Source organism: Otolemur garnettii, unplaced genomic scaffold (genome assembly GCF_000181295.1).
Source record: "Otolemur garnettii isolate 467f Iridium unplaced genomic scaffold, OtoGar3 scaffold00221, whole genome shotgun sequence".
Classification (NCBI taxonomy): Eukaryota; Metazoa; Chordata; class Mammalia; order Primates; family Galagidae; genus Otolemur; species Otolemur garnettii.
The window spans coordinates 186061-207846 of record NW_003852616.1 but is presented as its reverse complement, the minus strand read 5'-3'; the positions used below and the strand labels follow the sequence as shown (position 1 = coordinate 207846).

At 42.5% G+C, this 21786-nt stretch overlaps 1 protein-coding gene across 1 annotated transcript in view; it reads right to left on the bottom strand.

The window, feature by feature from the left end:
• Positions 1-21786, bottom strand: part of WDFY2 (WD repeat and FYVE domain containing 2) — a 203478-nt gene that overhangs the window by 29518 nt on the left and 152174 nt on the right. The window contains exons 5-6 of the mRNA XM_003801798.3: positions 14334-14484; positions 5708-5820 (exon numbers count right to left, since the gene is read on the bottom strand). Of these exons, the coding sequence (XP_003801846.1) occupies positions 5708-5820; positions 14334-14484 (264 nt within the window). The remainder of the gene's footprint in view (positions 1-5707; positions 5821-14333; positions 14485-21786) is intronic.

Here is a 21786-nt window from a genome sequence, read left to right as displayed (position 1 = left end):
TAGAGATGGAGTCTTGCTGTGTTTCCCAGGCTGGTCTGAACTCCTGGGCTTAAGCAAACCTCTTGCCTCAGACACATTTCTGATTCATTAGAAGAGAATTTCTGAAGTAGAACTGAATGAATCGAAGAATATAAATATTTTTAGAAATTTAATACATGTTACCAAATGCTCAGCAAACTAATTTTTTTGAGACTTTTACCATGTACCTTTCAAAAGTGAAAGACTATCTGAAGTATGGCAAGATCAGAATTGGAAACTGCTGGGTCTGTCTTTACCAGAGTGTCATAATACGCCCATAAGGGTGAGAAGCTTAGGCTAACTCTTGGCTAGAGGAAGCTTGCCCAGTGCTCAGACCCCAGTGGACTTGAATATGCGACCTTTTGGTCAGTGCACTTCACTCTCAGCTGAAGCAACAGGGTTTCCTCAAGGCCAGATGTGCTCTGCCCCTAGATGACACCTCTGGAGAGATGCAGGTGCATGTCCAGCTGTCTCCTGCCACCACCCAGGGATGTCTCCTGAATGCATCCAGTCCCGGGGCTGGGATACCCTCTCCCAGACACGCTCTATCTGGGACATCCATGTTGCTGTAAATGGCATCACCATCCTCCATGTGCTCCAGACAGGAGCCCGGCCATCCTTGCTGTCCCACTCAACTGCCAGATGCTGCTGGCCCCTGAGCTCCAAATGGATTTTGAATCCTCCTCTTCTTTATCTCCATGCACACTATGGTTCCCCAATTCAAACAGAAGTCATCTTTTCTAGGGACTCTGACACTAGGCTCCTAAATGGTCCCCCCACATGCACTCTTGCCCCCATTCAATCTACCATGTGCTCCTGCCACAGTGACTTGTTATAATGCGAACCATAGATCATCCTGTTTCAACTCCATCACTCGTTTCCCACTGCCTGAGAATAATAGCTGAAGTCCCAACGCCTTCATGTTGCTGCTCAGACTTTCCCACTTGAGACTTCATAGACAGCATGGCTGCTATCCCTGGGGGCCTGGAATGTTCCTATCACCTGGGCAACTCCTCTTCCTCTTTAAGGTGCTATTTGTGCACCCTCCCTTGGGAAGTATCCCTGGAAGTCTCTCTGTGGGAGAGGGCCTCTCGCTATTTACCTCCTCTGCAGTGACACGAGGACTGCACAGTACACGCCACACTCATGAGGTTCCGACCAGTGATCTGTATGTGCTCTTCTAAAGCGTGCATTTCACGCTGGACTAGAAGAAGCTCGGTAAGGGCATGGAATATGCTTGTTTTACTTGCCTACATATATCCGAGCGTCAGCACAGAGACAGCTGATGACAACTCACACCTACTGACTTGAATTTTACATAAACTGCATCAGTGTGAGATTCCTCATTGTAAATAATAATTAAAGTTCTTAACTATTTGAACTTGCATCTTTGCACTGAATTGAGCCTGGTTTCTTTGCTTATTTTTATTATGGTTACACTGTTCTCTTCAATAATTCTCCTGACAGCTAATGAAGTCTGTTTTAATTTTTATTAATTAATGTGCTTTGGCAGATTTATGTTCTATTTCAAACACATAATCAAAAAATTAGAAGGGAAAAAAAAAAGGAAGAAAGGAGATTTTATCAACACTACTAATCTAATGGTCAAGATGTGATTTTCTTCCCCTTTATTAAAATTAGTTTAGTTTCTGACTTTTTTAAAAAAAAAATTTCTGACCTTTTTTGATAGAAATACTTTCAACCTTTTGCAGAAAGTGCAAAGAACTATGACACTTGGCTCCAGAAAGAAAACCAGCAGAGGAGCATAAGAACATACAAGTAGAAATGGGTTAGAAAATGTTACATTTTGGTCTCTGGGCATGACTATTGGCCAAGTCCCTGTACACCTTCATTTTCACATGAGTGCCTGGCTGTGATAGAGTGGTGGGGTGAAAGGCCGGGACTCTGGCTGCACACCAACAACACTCCTGCTTCTGTGTTTGGATGAGGAGTGTTGAGACCTCGAAACCATTCTTTAATGATCTAGGATTACTTTAAGGTCTTTGATCAGGCCTAACAAAAACCTCTTTCCCAGAACCGTGTCTGGCTGAGCTGAGGATCTGCCTGTGATCAGAATGGGCCCACCACGTGGGAAGAGCTCAGTGGTGTGTCGGGGCCAGCATGGACTCTGTCCCGCCATCCTTGTCCAGCTCAAACAGGCGCGCTGTGCCATGGCCAGATGAGCAAGGGGTGGCACTACTCTCCAGGAACAGTCACACCAACAGTTACTTGTGACCTGCTGCAGGTGCTGTCCTGTCAGCGACCTCCCTGGGCCACGTCCGGATGTCTCTTGATAAAAATGAAACGATGCTTTAACATCTTTGAGTAAAATAAGACACAATGCAAGGTATTATTTTACAATATGACAAGCCTGAAAAACTTGAGATCTTTGAGCCCCATATAGCTGACAACACAGGGTGAGGACCCCTTTCTTGACCTAGAGGCAACAATCTAGAACTCAGAGGATTCCCATCAGTCACCCCGCAGTGAATGCCTGACTGCTGAGAGCCCCTGCGCCCTCCTGGCCCCGTGAGGCCTGCTGAGCGTCCCTCCTGAGTCTGACCTTCAGTCCCTACTCCTCGTCTCCCACTGCCACTGTCCCGTTTCAAGGGGCACTTCTCTACTAGCTTTCTAATTACACGCTCTACTGCCAGAACAGTCTCTTAACATCCAATTAGTTTGGCTTTTTCTTTAGAGGTTTCTCCCTGATGTCAGCATCTGTAGGTATGCTTCTTTCCTCTCTGCCCACCCCTCCACCCTGCCTTCCCTGGCCCTCCCTCGGGCCTACATTTCAGCCAAAAGAGAGTGACTGGTAGCACCCAAGAACACTGTGCTCTTGCCAATCTCCTGAGCCTAGATGGCTCTTCTTACTTCTTTTTCATGAACTCAACACTCACTTAACCCCAAAGACCTCAGGGAAGCATCTCCAGAGGGGTCCCCTGGACTACCTTCCACCTGCTTCCATAGCCTTTGCCATCAGGCTCTCTAATTACAGTCTAGTTTTTGTCTCACACTAGCTTGTGAGGAATCTGAGGACAATGACTGTGTCCTTTTATTTCTGTGACTGGGAATGGTGGTGGAGGTCCACCAGGGAAAGGCCAAAGTGGGAAGAGAAGTAAGTGCTGGTCAGACCCTGGGTGTGCCCCAGACTACAGAGAGGCAAAGAGGTGTGGGAGGGCAGCTGGCAGTGTCACAGCAAGAAGCAATGGTCACAATGTCAGATGCCGCTGAAAGGTTAAGAATGACAAGGTTTAAGACATGTACCAGCAGCCTATGGCCACCTCAGGGAGAGCAGTTTAAGTGGAGTAATAAAGATAAATCAGACTGCAGGAACAAGGTACAGGGAAGCAAATGGAAGGTGAAGAATTTGAAGGAGCTGGGAAAATGATATTCTTTTAAGAAACACTGCTGTTTGCTACAACCTGGATGAACCTTTGGGACATTATGTTGAATGATATAAGGCAGTCACCAAAGGACACACACTGTGTGATTCCACTCACATGAGTCAGTGCAGTCACATTCACACAGGAGGATGGTCGCTGGGCTGGGCTGGGGGTGGGCGTGGGCAGCTGCTGTCTGTGGGAATGGGGTTTCAGTTTCACAGAGGAGAAACGTTCTGTGATAGCTGTCCAACAATGCGAAATATTCAATGCTACTGAAGAGCACATTTCAAAATGGTTAAAATCACTGATTTTGTTATGTGTGTCTCACCACATAAGCACCACTGTTAAGGGAATAAGATGGGAACCGCCACAACAGAACATAGGATTCAGAGGGTGTTGTTTTTCTTCCCCTTCATCGGAAAGTGAGATGAGATGGTTTATTTTTTTTAACAGAGAGGCAAGAACCTTGAGCACGTTAATAAATTGAGAAAAGTAAGTTAGCCAAAAGGGAGGCAAAGGGAATAATTTTGGTGTGGAGACACTCAAGAGAATTAGCCTGGGGACAGAGGCAGGCAGGCTCCTGCCCCAGAGATGAGGATGGGAGAGAGGAAGAGAAGAAAAATATGCTTTCTGAGAGGTGGGGAGGATGCAGAGTGGACAAAAACCCCCCCAAAACAAAAAACAAATTATATATATGTTAAAAAGCTTCTAGCTGATAGCTTCTGAAAGAGCAAGCAGGGGGCTTAGGGTGATGCAGGTCTGCGAAGGCTGTTTAGGGAAGAGGAGTGCACTGTGGACACGGATAGAGACTATTAGACAGTGCCAGGAGTCTGGACAGGAAATCGTGACCTTGCCATGGCAATGAGGGTCCGTGCCTCATGGCAGCATGACTCCTATAGATCCAGGGCTGGCAAGGAGAAAAATGGATGGCTAGTGGGGTCAAACAGGCTTGCCAATAAGGCAAGACATTCTCACCAGCAGAATGGAGGGTGGTGGGGAGCAGCCGCTGAAGTGCAACACCACTGGGAAGAGAGCAATCTGGGGGCTGAGATGAAGGATAATGGTGGGGGGGATCCAGTACCAGAATCCTCAACAAGGCAAAGGGCAAGAGGGGTGAAGGAGAGGTGTAGGGGAGCTGTGATGAGGAGGCTGAGGACATCAGGGGAGCAGAGGCCTAAGGTTTCTGAGGTGGGACAGCTTGGGTTTCTGCCAAGCCCAGGCTTGGCCAGAGTGTAGGTAGCTGAAAACAGAGATTCAGCCAGGAAGACCAGGGTCTTACCCACTGGGCATGCCTCTGTGCTTTCTCCTTGCCGGAGACACACATAATTAAGATTGTCTTTAGTGACTCTTTTTCCTTGGATTTAATTCTTCTCTGCTGTTTCTGATTCCAGCATTCCACTCTTTTTCTTCAGGAAAGCCCTTATGATCTAGGTACTACCCAATTTTACATCCTCTTTTTCCTACTTCTTACATGACACCCAAACTCAGCATTACTCATGCTCTACACTGAACCATGGGTTGGCAGCCTGCAGAAAACTCAAAGCCTGCTAAGAACCATGAAACAGTCAGTGATTCGCTTTCCAGGTTCAACATTTTATAGGGTCAATACCACGTATTAAAAATACTAGTAGAAAATTCATCATGATGATCTACTCAAGTCTTTCCAAGGCTCAGGATGAATGTTTCAGAGGACTTTGCTTAAAGGACCCTGAGTAGACTAGTAACATGAAGGGGACCTTGGGGTTTTTTGTGCAGTTTTTGGCCAGGGTGGGGTTTGAACCCACTACCTCTGGCATATGGGGTCAGTGCCCCACTCCTTTGAGCCACAGGTGCTGCCCAAGGGGACCTTGGGTTTTAAACTGAAAAGGATGTCTAGCTACCCACCATGAGTGTGTTTTTCTTTTCATTTGTTTTAAAAGTGGGTAACCTTCTTGCACACCATTTTCTCACTCCAAGAAGGACAGGGACAGACTGAGGCAGCTGTCCTTTCAGCCTTCTGAGGTTTGAGCAGCTGCCACGGTGTCGAACAACACCTCATTAATGTATGCCAACACTGGCTTTCTCTAGTGCAATATGACAAAAACCAAATTATCAACAGTTTCAAAACAGATTGGTTCCTCTTTTGTTTGGATTGTGTAGAAGAATTCTGACATTCTATCTTACGGAGCTGAGCATATCATGTGTATCTTTGCACAAGCACAAACTGTACTTGGCCATTTTCAATCATACCAACTGAACATCAGAATGTTTGGCAGGCGATATCTCGCTGTGATGTCAGTACACCATGTGTTTGCTTTTAATCTTACCTGAATGTCCTCGGAACGTTGTGACCAGGGTGCAGTTTTCTTGTTCCAGTTTAAGGATCGTTACTTGGCCTGAGTGGTCACCAATAAACACATGCCGGGTTTCAACATCAAATCTATCATGTAATCATTAAGGATTATTTCTCAAAATTGAATGGTCAGATTTACCATGAAAAAAAGGCATAAATGTAATAAGAAATGTGCAAATCCCATCTGAGGAAGACTTGAAGATGGGCTGAAGGACACTAAGGGGGATGTGACAAAGTGAAGGGTCTACTGCACTGCTGCACAGTAAGATTTAAGGTGCTGTATTACTGGATGGCAAGACTAAAAGATGCCACTTCTTACTACATTTATTCATAGGTTTAAAACAATCCCAATAAAAATATCAACACGTTATTTTCTAGAGCTAGGTATGTTCATTATAAAGGTCATATGGAAAAATTAATAAGACAAAAGAGCCATATATAGTCTGATAATAATAATATGGTATGTGATGAGGAGGTTAGCCTCACAGATATTAAAACATATTACAAAGTTTCTCTATTACAAGTATGGTGTTGGTACATAAATAGACTAATGAAACAAAATCTAGAAACAGGCTCAAGTATCACATAGCCAATGTCTGATAAAGGTAGCCTTTAAAATGAATAAGGAAAAGAAAAATTTTTGAAAGATGATGTTGGCAAAAACTAGACAGCCATTTGGAAATTAAAAAAAAAAAAAGCCAGAATCTGTATTTCACATTGTATACCAGAATAAATTCCAAATGATCTAGATAGGAGAGTTTCTTTACAACCCTGTAGTAGGAAAAGCTTCGACTCAACAACAAACACTGTAAGCAAAGCCAAGAGACAAACAGAAAAAAAAAACCAACTTTGCAACTTATGTCATAAAGGGCCCATATCTCTAGTATAAAAAGAGCAATCGAGAATAAAAAGATTGATTGTAAATTAATTTTAAAATTAGTATTTGAATAAGACTATGAATGGATAGTTCAAGAAGAAATGAAAATGATGCCATGTAAAAAAAAGTTAATACCGCTGGCCTGACGGCCACCCTCTGAGGGCCTGCTGACAAGCTGGCACAGTGTCTGGGAACTGGGGTTTTAGGAGGATGGCCATCATTAACTGGTAAGAGTAGCTGACTGTGCCTTAACCACACAAACAACACGGTTTATACTGGATACCTGCTTTCCTTCTGGGAGTCTGGGATTTTGAGCACATGACAGGCAGAGGCTACCTACACGACAACCCCCAGTATCTCTGGTTGACAATGCCTAGCAGTCCCATTTCTAGAGATCTGTCCCAGAGACACACTGGCATAAATACAGTGGCTATTCATGCCACAGATTTTGATAGCTAAAGTCTGAAAATTACTTGAAAATCCATCAACAGCTAACTTACTGAATTAATAACTAGGCTATATCCACACAATAGAATATTATGCCACTACAGTAAAAAATTAAGAAGATTTCCATACACGGACATGTAGTAATTTTCAAGATAGAGTATTAAGTGTGGGAAGGAAGCTAATGAGTACTTTATTAGCTATACTAGCATTTGGAAGAAAAGTGAGGGAAACAGACGTGTGTGTGCGTGTATGCACAGGTATGCATTCACGTTTAGAAAGGAAGGACTGAGATCTGACAAAAGTGGCTGCCTGTGGAGGTGGAGAAACAAGCTGAGGGCAGTGACGGGAGTGAGACTTCTCCTTGTTATAGTTCCCATTTTGGAATCCTGGATAATTTTACATACTAAAAATATATATAAAATTAAAAGAAAAAAATTCCCCAAATTGTAAACAAAGTTAAATAAATGAAACTAACTATAAAATTGGTAACATAACCATATAGTTAGAATCACTTCAAGTGACTTTAAAACACAACATTTTGAATCTACATCCTTGGTATTCTAAGGACAAAAAGAGATGCAGAGAAATCTAAAATCTTCAGGAGTCTTTCTGTTATTTTAACATTGTGTGTAACTATTCTGAAACCATTTAAATATATCATAGGATGAAATAAATAAGGAATTATGTCAGTGCTTTAGGAACCAAGATTTTCAGCCCCAAACAATCAGTACACAAATGAGGAAGCAAAATTCCCCATTAAGCTTTGAATTTTAATGAGAAATATATGAACTGATGATTTATTTTCTTGTAAAACACACACGAACATGCCCCATAAATATTTTCTCTTATCTCTGAATATTATTTCTCACTAAAAGAATAGTTGATTCCAGGACTGGGACAGGAAAAACACAGATGAGCTTAAGACAGGCTATGCCAGAAAAGCAAGGAAGGCAAGTGAGTGAGCTTGTCTCAAGGAGACCGTGGCGAGGGTGCCCAGGCAGAGCACAGAGGCTGCTGAGGGCAGGGAAGCTCCTGTACGATGCTGCAATGTTGAGAACAGGCCGTTACTCATCTTTCCAGATCCACACAATGAATGGGACCAAGAGCAGGTGACAGATCTGGGGAGGCAGTCATGTGCACTGTGGGCTCCACAGCTGAACACTGCACCACTCCAGAGGAGGGGTGGTGACAGGGCAGGAGGTCGGGGGAAATCTATACCTTCCATTCAATTCTGCCACGGTTCTAAAACTGTTGTAAAAATAGTCTTTACAAAATAAAATTTAAAAATGACACTGGGGTCCATATGATGGAGCTGGCCAAAGATGGGATAACTTGAGCATAAAATTGAAAAATGGCAATTTATTGAAATATACTGAATGCATTATTTTAAAAGAAGCAAACAGAACAATCACTAAAGAATTCATAACTCTTCTGGAGGTAACCAGGGCACTAAATCTCTACTCTGAAAATTAGACATTAAACAGAAGGAATTAAGAATTTGTCCAGCTTTTCCTATAGTAATTGTGTTTTAGGGTAACCAAATACCCCTGTTAATAAGGAAAAGTTCTACTTTAGAAGAATCACTACTAATAAAGCATCCCTACTAAAAAAGAATCCCTACTAATAAAATACAATAGTATTAGAAAGGCACCATTTTGCCAGCCTAATGAAAGAACTGATTCAGAAAAAGCTCAGCAATGAAGGAAATCATTAAAAGAAAGGGTGGTAGGAGGACGGCACTGCAGGGATGGACCGCCAGCCCCTGGCCAGGGAGCAGCTTCAGCTCGGCTGTAAGGGTGACGGCCCAGCACCATGCACCTACTCATGGCAAGAACGCGAAGCCCACAGAACAGTCCCTGCACATTCTTATAGTAAGCCAAATCTGAGAGAAACCAAGATTTTAAGGGCAACTCAGCATACAGAAAATATGGAAGAGAAACAAGTAGAGGAACAAATTAAATGATATCATGGGAAAGAAAATAAATTAATTCAGAATATGAGATGGTCGGCAGGAGAAATGATTTAGCACCTTCAACATGGTGGCTTAAAGGAAAGGGAGGAGGCATAAGACTATATGAAGAAAGGTCTAGACCAGTGGTTCTCAACTTTCCTAATGCCGTGGCCCTTTAATATAGTTCCTGAGGATTGTGACCCACAGGCTGAGAACTCCCGGTCTAGAAGATATGACAACACATGCAAGGTGTGAACCTTGTCTAGATCCAGTTTCAAACAAACCCACTGCACAAAGTCACTTTCAAAATCATCACTAAAATCTGAAAATGATTTGATTATTCAATAACATCAAGGGATGATACTAATTTTTAGACATAATAATAGCATTGTGATTACTGAAAAAATTATCCATATATTTTCAATGAAGGAGGCAAGGATGAAGTAACATAAGGTCTGGAATTTGCTTTAAAATACTCCAGCAAAAAAGAAAGAACAAAGGGACAGAGAAATGAGCAGCAGTTGTGAATGACAGGCGTATAGAGTCTGCTGCGGTGTTTCCACTTTGGTGCATGTTTCAAAAGCTTTCATAATAAACCATTAACAAAAAGTACAACAGGACAAGGCACAACAAAAGGTTATACTCTTCTAAATGGTACATTTGACGACTATAAAGAAATGAATAGAATTGTGATGGATGTGTTACTTAGTTCAATGTAAGCATTTCACATTGTATATCAAAGCAGTACACTGAACCCCATAAATGCATCAATGTACAAAGTTATGATTTGATAAAAAGTAATAAAAACAATTTTAAGGAAAAAGATCACCTTAAACTTATGAATTATAAGAATCCACAAAAAAGACTCAATTTCATATCAATAGTCTTTACAATTATTAAGTAAATAATAGTATTCTTTTGAAAAATATAAATTCAACAAAAGGTAGTTAGAACAGAGTTGAAATAGAATTATAGTAAAACTTCAAAGCCAGAGTGACTGGCATGAAGTATGATAGGAAGAAATTAAGATAATCTTAATTAACAGCCTAAGAATAGGGGGAGGGAGGAGGGAGAGGGGAGGGGGGAATGGGTGGAGGGAGGGGGATTGAGGGATCACTCCTGTGGCTTATCTCACAAGGGTACAAGTGAATCTTTCTAAGAGTAGAATATGAATGTTTTAACACAATAACTAAGAAAATGATATGAAGGCTATGTTAACTAGTTTGATGGAAGTGTTTCGGATTGTGTGTGAAAACACCACACTGTACCCCAGAAGTGCATTAATGTACATAGTTACCATTCAATTAAAAAAATTAATTAAAAAAAAGATAATCTTAATTTCAGAACTCTTCCCCTGCACAGGAATAAATCTAAGAGATTACATCAGGTGGGAAACCATTTCATTACATAGGGTGACCCTGTAATCTCTCCAACATGAATAAAATCGTAAAATGAAAAGCACTTGACTTATTCTATGAAAATGAGAAAAATAAGGTCAAAAAAATGGTCAATTCATGAAACCCTGCCAAGTGAGCCTTGATGAAATATTCATAAACTCAAGAGTAGGAGTGGCAAGTAAAGTGAGAAGGAAAACATTCCTGCCTCTACCTTCTGAGGGACCTTTGGGATAGACCTCCTTGTCTATATTGCGCTGTGCAGAGGACCAGCTGGAAAATTATAATGCCCAAGTTCCAATCCCATTTCTGCCAGGCGACAGTCACATAACCTTGAGAATTAGGTCTTCCACTTCTACTTCCGATTATCTTTTCGACAGCAAACAAAAGAATGTATGGAAGCATTTTGTAAATTCTCAGGGCCTGCAAATCTAAGATATTTTCTTCTTTTTCCTTTCCTAATCTCTCCTTTTATTCCCTATTATTTTATTCTTATTGTTACTGTCACAGGTCACTTAGGTTTTGAAGCTTCAGATCTTTCGCCAAAGCGACCAAAAATTTTAGGTTATTCATAAGTTGATAATTCAATTTGTGAAATGATCGGTCTTCTTGTCTTTTTCCATTTTCCTACTGGAATCTCCAATTCATATTTTCTTCTCTATTAAGAGGCCTGAAAGAAGAATTAAAAAAAGGCTGAATTCAATCCAATTTAATCTGTTACTTGTTGGTTTGGCTGAATGAGATGGAGAAGGGAGAGAACCAGCTCCTTTAAGCAGGTCTCTTCTCCATCCTGTTAGCTGTCTGGTCTGAAGATAAACAGGTGTACTGAAAATATTCTGAAACAGTCTATGTTTTTTCACCAGATCTTTTTCCTCCTTTCATCACTTAAAAAGAAAACGCTTTTAAGTATGGAGGGTGGCAGAAAGAAGGAAAGAGCCATGTGGGGTAGGAGGTTCCCACTAGCAAACTTCTTTTTAAACAAAGCTAATTTAAATGTGAACCCACACTGTACGGCTTGCCTATTACTGATGTGTCCATAAGCCAGCTGCTAGAAAAAACCTTCAGCGTTGAAAAAGTCACGTGCTTCTTAGCTGAGCCTCTCTGGCAAAAGTACAGCGCTATCCTGCCATCAGTGTTCAACAAACAGAAAAATACCCTACAATAAGGGTTGGCTCTGGCTCCAAAATCAGAGGTAACAAGGCAGAGCTGGCAGGAATCTCCTGGGAGTCTGCCTGCAGTGCCACAGCTCCCTTCCACCTGAACAGTGCAGTTGGCTGGTGGGCGCTGATCCTGGGTACTGACGCTCAGAGGCACGCGAGAGCACACCCACAGGCACTCCAAAACCCAACCCCAGGATTTTCTGCTTGGTGAATGAATCACATGGTGTGGCTAAAGGGCAGTCACAGAATGAGGGTGGCTTCTGGACATGCCTGAGGAAAGGAGCTGGTGGCTGTAATCTTACACCAAGACCAACACAGTTAGGCTAGTTAACTCTGTGCATATGTTACTTGAAAAAGTTGGCTTCTTGAGGGCAACATCTGTACACTGTCCCACAGTCCTTGGCATGGCTAAGGGATATAGAAGATATTTCACTAGGCTGGGCTAGTGATACAGAAGCCAGCAGAGGACCAAATTATACCTATGCCAATGGTTCTTTCCTAAAAGAATGATTAAGAATAATGGTTAAAAAAAAATCTGCATGTAATTCTATCACTCAGGGAGGCTGAGGTGGGCAAACTGCTGGATGTCAGGAGTTCAAGACCAGCCTGAGTAAGTTGAGACCCCATCACTACTAAAAATAGAAAAACTGAGCCAAGAGCATCACTTGAGCCCAGGAGTTTGAGGTTGCTGTGAGCTATAACACCACAGCACTCTACCTAGGGCAGCAAATTGAGATTTCTGTCTAAAAAAAAAAAAAAATCCAATGCAGAAGAACCCAAGAGCTGGGTTCTGGTGGGGATTTTCCCACTTACTAGCTGGGTGGCCTCAGATAAGGCACTGGGGACCCTTTCTAGGCTTTAGTTGGCTCATTTGTGAAATGGGGGGGGGGGCTACAGACTGAATTTTTTTTCTTTGAGACAGGGTTTCCATCTGTCACCCTGGCTAGAGTCAGTGGCATCATCACAGCTCACTGCAACCTCAAACTCCTAGACTCTAACAAATACTCCTGCCTCAGTCTTCTGAGCAGCTGGGACTACAGGTGTGTCACTAGGCCCAACTATTTTATTTTATTTTTTTGTAGAGATGGGAGGTTTTGCTCTGTTGTCCAGGCCAGTCTTAAACTCTGAGGCTTGAACGATCTCCTGTCTGAACCTCCCAAAATAGGATTACAGCCAAGAGTTACCACACCCAGCCTAAATTAAAAAAAAAAAATTAAGTGACAAATAAAAATTGTACATATTCAAGGTGTATAACTTGATAATTTGATATAGATACACTGTATAATGATTAGCACGGTCAAATTAATTAACACATTCCTCACCACTCACAGCAACAATTTGCATGTGTGTGTAAGGAAGACTGAATGTTCACACCCCTTTAAAATCCAAATGTTGAGACCTAATCGCCAATGTGGTGGTATCTGGAGGTGGAGCCTGTGATTAGGTCATGAGAGAGGCCACAGGGAGAAGACAGTCATCTAAGAAGCAAGTAACGAGCCCTCACCAGACACTGAATCTGCTGGTGCCTTGACCCTGGCTTTCCTGGTCTTCAGAGTATAAGAAATAAATTTCTGTTGTTTATAAGACAGCCTGTCTAGTGTAATTTGTTGTAGCTCCCTAGACAGACTGAGATGGGGGGCGGGACTGGGTGGTACCAGTGCCCTTCCACTCTAACTCTGCAGCACCATCACTGTGTTAGTCAGAGTTCACAGATCCCATTCAAGCACTGTGCTCATCTGAACTGGCTTATAGAAAGCAAAGTTTGGACCTTCTCTTATTAACGGGAGGTACTACCCTCTCAAAGATAAGCTCATCTTGCTTTCCAATCGTCCTTGCCTCTGGCCTTCTTGGTTACTTGCCACTTTCACAATGGTCATTGTTACATTTTTCCACCTTGGCCTTCCAGTGAGAAACATAAGAATGACATTAGCCTATGTAACTGCTGCCACACAGCTGCAAAAATTGTGCAACGTGCCTTGTTGTATTGTTGAGAATCATTGAACAGGCACTTTGCAAACATGGAGATGGAATTAGAAAGCCAGCTTTACCGTTTCTGAGCTTTGTCAGAACGTGGAGAGACTGAGAACCTCAGGGTCCTCTGCTCCCCTGATGACAGCTTCACCCATTCACTGTGGGTCAGCACTGTGTTGGAGCCCAGTGGGCTGGATGTGAGAATTTCCAGTATCAACAAGGGTCTACCCTGAGCACATGGACCCTAGCCACTTGAGAGACAAGACTATCATTCCACAAATCCTGGAAGAGCTTCATCCCTGGAACAAAGCTTGAGCATACCCAGCTGACCTACTCTGGCGCTGGCCTGGTAGCCACTCAAAAACTATTTTTAAAATGAATAGGAACCCTGCGGTTCTTTTCCCAGGCATCAGAGGGAAAGGATAAGGTTCACAACCTTAATATCTACATGTAAATTACTTCTGCAGGTAAACCAAAGGGTGGATTTTGGTGATGATTTCACCTCCATGTACTGCAATTCTGACAGCTGAGGTTCACAGGTCTGGACTGTGTCCTGTCTAGATGTCAGACCCTGGGGGGTCACAGAACACATATATGGCAGGGCCTGTTATTTCAAGTAAAACTACCTCACTCCACTGCCACCAGGGACCTCAATGACTATGCTGTAGGAAGTCACTGCATCGCACAGAGCAACTCAGCAAACAACAAAGCCTTTCAAGCTGAACATGCCCTCTGATGTCATGAAGCAAAGAGGTCAGCAGCCACGTTCCCACCAAGAAATTTTGTCCAGCAAAGGATACTGCAGACCCGAGGCCACGGCGCTAGTGCGATAACCTCCCAGGCGTTGCCCACTCTCAGAGCAGTGCCAGGCAAACTGCTTGTCCTGTCCTGTGCTCAGCACCCACTCCAGCTCCAGGACAAACAGGATCATCGTCACTCTGCTCTGATGTGCTAAAAATAAAGAGAAAAAGAAAACAGCCTATAAAACATGCAAAGAAGGCGGGAAAGGTGCGGTCCTCAGGGACATATGGCTTTCTTCTGCCTTCCAGGGTAAGCTGGACAGTACAACCATTTCAAGGACATGGTGGAACTTCCGTTCTCATTGGGACTAGGGGTAAGCTTCTATAGGCAGGTGTGTCTAGGGTTTTTTCCACAATTTTTAAAACAAACTATCCATCTCTTTCCAATGTTCCCTCTACTCAACTTGTGCCAATCCCAGGCCTGCCAGAAAGCTCCCACTCCACCACCAGGGCATAAGCCTCCTCCCTCAGACATGCTCCGGCTGCTGGGTGAGAATGTCAGACCCAGTGTGACCCCAGAACACACTGGGAACAACGCTCATATAATATAGGCCAGTACGACCCCAAAACACACTGGGAACAACATTCATATAATATAGCCACTGTGGTCAGTGTGTGTGCACTCACAAAAAATAAAGGGCATACTATTTTTTTTTTTTTATTAAGTCTGTCTTATAAACAAACATATAACAAAGTTCTAGATGAAGAACTTTCTGTAAGAAATTAAATGCATGGAAAGGAGAGAATTATTCCCAAGTGCCATATAAAACAGAATGAAAATATCCCTTATGCCAAAGTGCATGTGTGTGTGTAAGCAAATGATAATGAGAACACATTCCTACAGTTGTTCCTATGTCACCACAGCCGTTGCATTGTGCTATTTCACAGTTACAAGAGACCAATCCTGTCACCTAGCTGATCTCCCCATTTTACACATGGGCAAAGTGAGGCACAGTGAAGTTAAGTAGTTTGGCTAAGGTCTTGGGGCTTCTCAGTTACTGAACGGAATCAGCCAGGATTCTGGCTGACTTATTATTACACATTTCTAGGCACTGAGATGGAAGGTCTCTGTGGTCACCAAACAGAGTGTATTGAAATGAATGAAAACAGATATCCTACAGCCTGGACCTTCCTGAGCCCTGCTCCTAGGGGCTAACAGTCTGATGGAGCATGAGTTTCATTCTGATCACGACAGCAGAGTTAGGCAGTATGGACGGGAAAATGCAGCTCTGCTGGCAGTAACAGTACACGTATTAACTGCCAGCTGCTGAGTGTTTAACAAGTGCCAGGTACTTAAATAACATCCTCTAACTTAATCATAACCCTGTCCCTGATTTCCTCATTTTACACCAATCCAACTGTAGCAAGCTGGCCCTTTCAGATTGGCTACCATGTAAAAGTCAGAACCAGCATGAATTCCCATAAGACAGTCATTCAATAAACACTGTATGTTTTAACATCTGCTATTTGAAGTGCAGAGACTCTTAAGAGGATAGGGAAGCTACACTACTATGAACATTCAACTATACAGACCTGCCTTTCAAAGTACCAGTCGCCATCAAGATAAAAACATAGGCTTTTAACTAAAAGATGTGATTTCTTAGAAAACTCTTAAAGATCTTTTCATTTCTCTTATCAATGGTCCAATTCAAGTTACACCAGTGATGGAATGAAAATGAACTCTCAAATGAGTATAAGTGTACCCAAATCTATTTTAGGCAGGATGCAGCCCCTAGTACCTCAGCTCATTTTCTTGTTAAGGGGACTTCATCTTTCTATCTGTCACCTTCCAAGTCCAAGAGGATAATACCTCTAGAAGATCAGGGGGTTAGCCCTCTGAGTGGCTGCACAGGGCTAAGTGCTAGAGGACACAGAGGCTAGACATGGGAAGTGGCTTGCTCAAAGGTCCTAAACAATGTGGGACAAAGCTGGAATCAAAACAGCCTACTGCTACTGTTGCTTCTCTTTCTCAGTGTCAGGTTGTCTATGAGAATAGGAAAAAACAAAAAACAAAACACACTAGTCTCAAAGTACATACCCTTTCTATGGTGAAAGAATTATTTTATTCAAAAGAAACCCTTTAGGCCAGTTGTGGTGGCTCACACCTGTAATCCTAGCACACTGGGAGGTGGAGGCAGGAGGATCATTTGAGCTCAGGAGTTCAAGACCAGCCTGAGTAAGAGTGAGACTCCACAGCAACAAAAAATAGGAAAAATTAGTTGGGCCTGGTAATGCAGGCCTTTAGTCCCAGCTACTTGGGAGGCTGAGGCAGGAGATCACCCGAGCCAGGAGTTTGAGCTTGCTGTGAGCTATGCACACTAGGCCAGGTAACAGAGCAAGTATGTATGATGTTACTTAACATTTTTGCAGATGTTTCTTTATCAAGTTGAAGAAGTTCACCTTTATTCATAGTTTGCTGAGAATATTTTATTATGAATTAAGTTTTATCAAATGCTTTTTCTAAATTAATTGATATGACATGATTTTTCTTGTTCAGCCTTTTGATATGCTAGATTACACTGATGTTTTTAACATTAAACCAGCTTTGCACATGTGGAACAAATACTACTTAGTTGTGCTGTACAATTATTTTTATACATTGTTGGATTTGATTTGCTGATTTTCTGGGAGGATTTTTCCATCTATTTTCATGAGAGATATTATTGGTCTGTAGTTTTCCTTTCTTGTAATGCCTTCTTTTTAAATTTTTATTAAATCATAGCTGTGTACACTAATAGAATCATGGGGTACAATGTGCTGGTTTTATATACCATTTGAAATATTTTCATCAAACAGGTTAACATAGCCTTCACGGTATTTTCTTAGTTATTGTGTTTAGACATTTATATTCTACACCTAGTAAATTTCACACGTATGCTTGTAAGGTGCAAGGTAGGTGTGGTCCCACCAATTACCCTCCCTCCACTCATCCTCCACCTTCCCCTCCTCTCCCTTTCCCCTTTCCCCATCTTCTTGGGCTATAATTTGGTAAGAAAGCTATAAGTTGGTTTCATAGTAGGGCTGAGTACATTGCATACTTTTTCTTCCATTCTTGAGATACTCTGATAAGAAGAATATGTTCCAGCTCCATCAATGTAAACATGAAAGAGCTAAAGGCTCCATCTTTCTTTAAGGCTGCATAATATTCCATGGTGTACATAAACCACAATTTATTAATCCATTTGTGGGTCAATGGGCACTTGGGCTTCTTCCGTGGCTTAGCAATTACAAATATCTTTGTTATAATGTGATTTTTGCTCTTTCTCTCCTAGTAGAGAAATTATAGGATCAAACAGCAGGTCTATTTTTAGTTCTCTAAGTGTTCTCCAAACATCTTTCCAAAAGGAACCTCCTAGTTTGCATTCCCACCAGCAGTATACAAGTGTTCCCTTTTCTCCACATCCATGCCAGCATCTCTGGTTTCAGGATTTTGTGATATGGGCTAATCTTACTGGAATTAGATGATATCTCAAAGTAGTTTTGATTTGCATTTCTCTGATGATTAAGGATGATGAGCATTTTTTCATATGGCTGTAGGCCATGCGCCTATCTTCTTTAGAGAAGTTTCTCTTCAAGTCCCTTGCCCACCTTCAGAAGGGATCACTTGTTCTTTTCTTGCTAATACATTTGAGTTCTCTGTAGATTCTGGTTATTAAACCTTTGTTGGAGACATAACCTGCAAATATCTTTTCCCATTCTTCACATTAATTGAGAATATTGATAAGCCTGGCAGAATTTCAGGTATCAAGTTTTTTGAAAGTCCAGTGGACATTATTAATCCTTTCGCCACTGTGGAAGCTGGGATTTGATCAAAAGTTTCTGAGTGAGTTTACTTTTGTGGTGGAGGATTGCACTGGGCATTATGGAGGATAGGTCTGAGAATATCCTGGAGTGCTGGTTTAGTTATGGCAAATTTCTTCAACATGTGAATGTCATTAAAGTATTTAAATTCTCCATCATAAATGAAACTCAGTTTAGCTTGATACAGGATCCTGGGTTGAAAGTTGTTTTGTTTTAGGAGATGAAAAGTTGATGACCACCCTCTTCTGGCTTGAAAGGTTTCAGCAGAGAGATCTGCAGTCATTCTAATATTCTTCCCCTTGGAGGTTTTGGTTTTCTTACATCTGGCTGCTTTCAGAATTTTCTCCTTCATATTAACTTTAGTGGGGTTAATTATGATGTGACTGGGGTATGTCTTATTCGAGTTGAGTCATGCTGGGGTTCAGAAACTGTCTGCTATCGAAACTTCAGAATCTCTTGGCATGTCTGGAAAGTTCTTTTCATAATCTCATGAAAAAGGGCCTCTGTGCCTTGCAAAGCAACTTCGTCGCCTTCAGGGATTCCTATAAGGCAAATACTAGTTTTCTTCAAATAATCCCAGAGCTCTCTGAGAGAATGATACATTTTTGTTCTCCATTTCTCTTTCTCTTTGAGAGTTTGAGAACATTCAAAAGCTTTGTCTTCAATGTCAGAAATCCTTTCTTCTGCTTGCTCCATTCTGTTACTGAGGGATTCTACTGTGATTCTCACATCTTTGAGGGCTTCAAATTCTTATCTCAATGTGTCAAAATCTTTGATGATTTTGTCTTTGAATTCAATTAAAGACAATTCAGTTGAATTCAATCCAACTAAACTGAGTTTCATTTATGATGGAGAATTTAAATACTTTAATGACATTCACATGTTGAAGAAATTTGTCGTAACTAAACCAGCTCTCCAGGATATTCTCAGACCTATCCTCCATAATGCCCAGTGCAATCCTCCACCACAAAAGTAAACTGAATTCAAAGAATTTCAAAGGTTTAAAATGCTTCTTGAATTTCTAATTCCATCCTTACCTTCATTCTATTAATCTTATTTGCAATCCACATTCTGAATTTGATTTCTGACATCTCAACCATTTATTATTATATTGAGATTATTATTATCTCAACTATTCTATTATGCAGGGGATCTTCAGTATGTCTGCCATATCGTTCCTTGCGGGAGTTGATCTACTCTGGTTATTCATGTTACCAGAGTTTTTCCACTGATTCCACCCCATGATTATGGTACATGTTTGGTTAGATGAGCAGATAAGGTGAAGTGGGTGGGGGACTCCTGGAGTAGTGATTAGCCCTTTGCCCAAGAGCTGGGACTGGTGCCTGTACCTTTTCCCCTGGAGCTTTGCAAAGGACCTGTACAGTGACGGCCCGAGACACTGGGTGGTGGGGCTAAGTGGCTCTGTCTTGTTTTCAGCTGGTCTCTGTCCTACCCTAGTGAATCAGTTACTCTGGGTTGAAGTTTTAGCTGTGGATAAATACCAGCAGTTAAGTCACCCTGTCCCCCATGTGCAACAACTGGAAAAGGAAAATCAAACCTTCCCACAACCACACACCTAGAGTACCACTTTGGATAGTCCTCAGGTGATTGGTCCAGTCCGAGAGATCCAAATTAACTGTCTTAGTAAGCGCCTGTTCTCAAGTGGGAGAGTTCAAAAGGTCGGCAACTAGATAGCAGGGGTCTACTGCCAGCTTAGTATGACTTGTTCTGGTGCTCCATGAAGGATCCCCACACCCCACCAAATGAATTAGTCTGGGAAGGTTGATGCCTCCTTCCTCACCTTGCACTTCTGTCACACTCAGTCACTGGTAACCCCACAGGGCTGTGACCCAGTTACCTCCAATGAACAGATGCTCCTACAGGGGGTTGCACCTGTCTGAGTCACAGGGAGATCTATGTCTCTTCAGCCAGGCCGCCACACTCTGCCACCATCTGGCAGGGGAAGCTGAGGCCTGACAACCTCGGGTGGTTAACAGAAGCTGGGGCAGTTCACTCAGTTCCAACCCCGCCCCTGATTGATGTTGCTGACACTTTTATCTTCGCAGAACTTGTGATTCTGTCTTGGCTATATTCCCCTATGGACCAGGCGCTATTTGAATTGGCAAAAACTGTGACTCAGCCCTGTTTGTGCTGCCACCTGGAGCTGGCATGTCTGTCTCCATTGCAGTCTGTGTTGGGGCGGGTGCGGTTAGAGTTCACACTGAGCTCTCAGTTCCAGCCTCTCTCCACCTGCTTTTGTCTCAGCTATGATCCTTTGAGGGCCGGGTGCTTCTCAGGCTCACTAAAGCAGTCCTCAGCCCTGCCCTGGGAGCATGCTGTCTCTGCACATGCATCTTCTATTCTCCATCCTTCCCGCGCCCCACCCAGGCAGGTACCGCCTCAGGTATACCCTTTACTCGTGGGGCCTGTGTTACTGTCCCAGATTTCTTCTGCCAGTGTCTGCTACTGGAGAAGATGCCCAGCTTTCTCTAGTTGCCCAGAGAGACAGGGAGTGTCTCTCCAAAATATCCCTAGGGGTGTGATTGTTCCTGCTGCTGTGCTATGGGGCATCACCACTCCTTCTCCTGTCTGGTTCCTTCAGTCCACTGTCTCCTCCTTACCCACATGCTGCAGAATCAACACAGACCTGCAACAGCCCAGGTCCTGTCCATACCTCTAGAGAAAATGCCCAAGAATCTGGACTCCATGGAGGGGAGAGTGGAGGGTACTGCTGGGAGTTCAGAATTGCAGATAGAGAATAAGTACAGTTTTATATAGTTTTATGCCTGGCAGGAGAGTGCCATGACACCTTAATAAGGGAAGGAGGTCTGCTATTTAGAGGGTCTCTCCCATGGGATAAAATGGGAGGAGTTTGAACTCTGCTCACTTGTTTGTAGAATGTATACTGTGAGCCGTTCTCTTGGGGGAGGGGACTCCCGTCCACTTGGCAATGAATTTTGTAGCTATTGTTTGTATCTTTGAGGACGCAGCTTGTCTCAGAAGGGTTGATGTGTGTTCTTCAACCTTCTCTCTTGGCTCAGCTCCAAACCATCAGCTTACTTGCTAAACTTCTGTCCTTTAATCCTCCTTCTGGATGGGAGCCTCTGTGGAAAGCTGGCTCCAGTCAGCCATCTTGCCTTTGCCCTTTTAATGCCTTCAGTATCTATGATTACTGATTTTTTCTCAATTTCATTGAGATGAAGTTTACAGAAACTTCACCATTTTAACCATGTAAGAGTGTCTGGCCTGCTGGTGTCTGGTGTGTCCACTGCATACTGCATCCATCACTAATGCCTATTTTCAGAACATTTCCATCAACCCAAATACTCCACATCCCAACCCCCTGGTTCCCATCTGTGGGAAACTACTAATCTACTTTCTACCTGTATGAATCACCCCATTCTTTTTAATCACCCTTATTTTATTATTTTTTTTTATTAAATCACAACTTTGTACATTGATGCACCTATGGGGTTCAGAGCACTGCTTTTATATAAAATATGAAATGTTTACACTGAACAAAGTATCACATCCATCACAATTATACTCATTTCTTTTCTTTTTTTTTTTTTTATTGAACGGTAACTATGTACATTAATGCACTTCTAGGGTACAGTGTGGGGTTTTCACATGCAATCTGAAATACTTCCAT